At 35.1% G+C, this 3,323-nt stretch overlaps 1 protein-coding gene across 1 annotated transcript; it reads left to right on the top strand.

Annotated features, from left to right (window-relative positions):
- The first annotated feature begins 1,101 nt into the window (after nucleotides 1-1,101).
- Nucleotides 1,102-1,695, top strand: LOC131148223 (uncharacterized). The gene has a single exon (XM_058097950.1). It carries the CDS (start codon nucleotides 1,102-1,104, stop codon nucleotides 1,693-1,695), a length of 594 nt encoding a protein of 197 aa, XP_057953933.1.
- Nucleotides 1,696-3,323: the final 1,628 nt, after the last annotated feature.

The raw sequence follows: 3,323 nt of genomic DNA on the forward strand, positions 1-3,323 counted from the left end.
ATCAGGTTGGTTGCTTCTTCCAGAATAGGCCTTGTGGATTTAGACTTTCTTATGTTATTATAACAAAAATTAGTTACAGTTAAAATACGTTTTTTTGTACTTTCTTTGCTTTTTTTTTTTTTTTTTTTCTTTTATTGAAGGTTGATTGACGTAAGCTTTAAAATGAAATGCATTTTTACCAAGATTTGCGTGTAAAGCCTAAAGTTTTATGATTACATTATATAACTATAATAAGTATCTTCCATAATGAAAAAAAGTTCGAGGGTGTCATCGTTTTTTTTTTCGATTTTTATTCTGTTATTATAAAAAATTATCATATAAATATAATAATATGCTTTACTCTTTCAATACTTACAAAAAAAATTAAAAAACTTTCAAAATTTTATAAGTATTTGGTAGAATCATAAATAAATAATAAAAGCATTTTCATTGCTAAATAGCCATTTAGGGTCAAACTGCTCTCAAGACATTTGCCATTACATATTTTGCAGTGTTTGTCAACAACGGATGCAAAAGGCAGTATCCAAATAGATATGCTCACAGACAAAAAAGTAACACGCGCATACCAACAATTTAATTACGATTTTTTTTTAAATGTCAATGAGTTGTGAAGAACCCTTTTTTTTTTATAATTATTTTTAAAATGGGATCAAGTTGGGAACTTTATAATTACTCTAATTAATTAGTGGGGTTTGGTTCCCCACCGCCCCAATTTCCCAATTTTGAATTTTATCTCTGCAACATACACTTTTTGAATTTGTAAAATTTGGGTATAATTAAGTCTAGCAATCCACCCAAACACAGCCTACTCATAGACCAACTTGCTTAGCGTGCACCACACCCCATAATTTCCGTCCCAAGCTGCTCCTTTTGCGCAGAGAGAGAGAGAGAGAGAGAGAGAGAGAGAGAGAGAGTATTTTCTCCAAACCAATCTGCTCCTTGCCTAAACGCTAGAGAGAGAAAGAGGACGAGAGTATATAAAGAGTTGTAGTAACGGCCAAAGAAGCCATGCCAATTAATTCGGCCATCTTGTTTATCATAGGAACGTGCTAAGACCATTTTTCTTTTTACTATTCTCCCCAACTGTTGTTATACTTATAGATGGCTCCCTCGGCGAAGCAACTTGCTTTTCTCGTGTCTGCAGCCGTCCTAGTGCTGCTATTCTCCTCTGCCCAAATAGAGGCAAGGGCCACCGGCGACAGCTTCTTTAATGCTTTTCCTCAGGAGTTCAATTCCGCCGATGACCAAACCGGTCGCAATAACGGCTACTACAGCAACAACGGCTACAATGCCAATTACTATAATAATAGAAATAAGTACGCCAGCGGGCAGGGATACAATGGGTATGAGGAGCCCAAAACGACAACGGCCGAGTACCAAAACAGCAACGACAATGGCTATTCCTCCAGCAGCAGCAAATCTTACGACTCTTATGGCTACGGCAGCAACAACAATAACTACAACAGCAATAGGAACAGTAATGGGTATGATCAGGTCTTCAATGAAAACAGCCATGATAATGGCAAAAACGGGTTCACGTTGGACGGGAAGCCCTCATATGTAGCTCAAAATGAGAATCCTGCAGGGGAATACTACGGGCAGGTAAAAGAAGGTTATGGTAGCAACAACAACCAGAAATATGAATTTGATACTAATATGGAAGAGAAGTTTAAGCGCCAGGGATACATACCATGAACATGCATTGATTCACTATAACTTGTGGAATCAGAGAGAGAGAGAGAGAGAGAGAGAGAGAGTATAGCTAATATATAATAATTAATTAGAATAAAAACCTGTGTTATGGGGGTTTGGACTTGTTTTTGCTCTTCTTGTTCCGTTTCTATCTGCTTGAGTAGTTTTTGCGTTTAGCAGACTATGCTGACAATATGAATTATAAATTAATATATATATTATAAAAGGAAATTAAGTATGTTTCCATTGTTTCTTGTTTTAAAATAACATTTAATTAACTTGTGCTTGCTACGAACTTTGTTAGACCCAATGCCAGCCCTTTGACCAATTGGAGGGGCTTAATTTGAGTCAAATGGCATGTTATTAGTGTCGTATTCGGTGTTTGATTTCTATATATGGAGTATAGTGGTGCACCCCCCTAGCAGTGGTCCCGCTGAATCTTATGAAGGTTACCCAAAATTATCATATAAATTGTATTATTCTTAGTTGGATGAACATGAGGTGAGTGAAGTCGAGGGATTAGGGCGATATGGTTGTAATTGTTGTGTCGGGTACCCCACTTGTGTCAAATACCAATATTACAACTATTGCTATTGAATATATAAGAAATTAAAGTAATACAAAAATTAATAATAAAGTAGTAAAAAAAAAAACAATACACAAAATTTACGAGATTCGGTATAGAATTATCTACGGCCTCGGGCGCTAATGATCAATTCACTACTTCTTGATAAAGTACAATTTTGAGGTGTGTTTTACAAATGAAGAGTTGAACTCTTTATATAACTTCAATCTCAAGTCCATAAAACACTTCTCTCCAATGTGGGATAAATAATATAAAAAATTCAAAACAACCTTTTATACTAATGTGGAACTATTCTACCAATGTGAGACAAAAACAACAAATCTCCACCTTGACGATAAATTCAACAAATTTTTTAGTCACCAACATTTTCTGGAGTTCCATATCATCGGCGCCTTCCAAAAATATTCAAACTTGTAGGATATTGATAAAGTCCAAAGAATGTTTGAACTTGATTGTTGTCACAATCTTGGTCAACATATTTGCAGGATTTTCAGTTGTAGCAATCTTCTGAAGAAGTATTTTGCCTTCATCAATAATATCCCGCATTAAATGAAACCGAACGTCGATGTGCTTCGTTCGTGCATGGTAGACTTGGTTATTTGCCAAGTGAATAGCACTCTGACTATCACAAAATATAACAATGTGTTTTTGAATAATTCCTAAATTTTCAAGTAAACCCTGCAACCAAATAGCTTCCTTAACAGCCTCTGAAGTTGCTATGTATTATGCTTCTGTTGTAAACAAGGCAATGGTAAACTGTAAGGTAGACCTCTAACTCACTGGACTATTAGCAAATGTAAAAACATATCCAATAGTTGATCGACGTTTATCCAAATATCTTGCAAAATCCAAATCCACATATCCAGCAACACGTTGATCAATAGTATTATTTTTCTAAAATATTATATCAATATCAATTGTATTCATAATATATCTCAAAATCCATTTCATAGCTTGCCAATGTCCTTTACCCGGATCATGCATATACTTGCTCACCATACTAATAGCTTGTGAAATATCAGGTCTAGTACAAACCATTGCATAC

Source organism: Malania oleifera, chromosome 2 (genome assembly GCF_029873635.1).
Source record: "Malania oleifera isolate guangnan ecotype guangnan chromosome 2, ASM2987363v1, whole genome shotgun sequence".
NCBI classification, from domain to species: domain Eukaryota; kingdom Viridiplantae; phylum Streptophyta; class Magnoliopsida; order Santalales; family Ximeniaceae; genus Malania; species Malania oleifera.

Coding starts and splice junctions, on each gene's coding strand:
- LOC131148223 (XM_058097950.1), top strand. CDS start 1,102: ATGGCTCCCTCGGCGAAGCAACTTGCTTTTCTCGTGTCTGCAGCCGTC.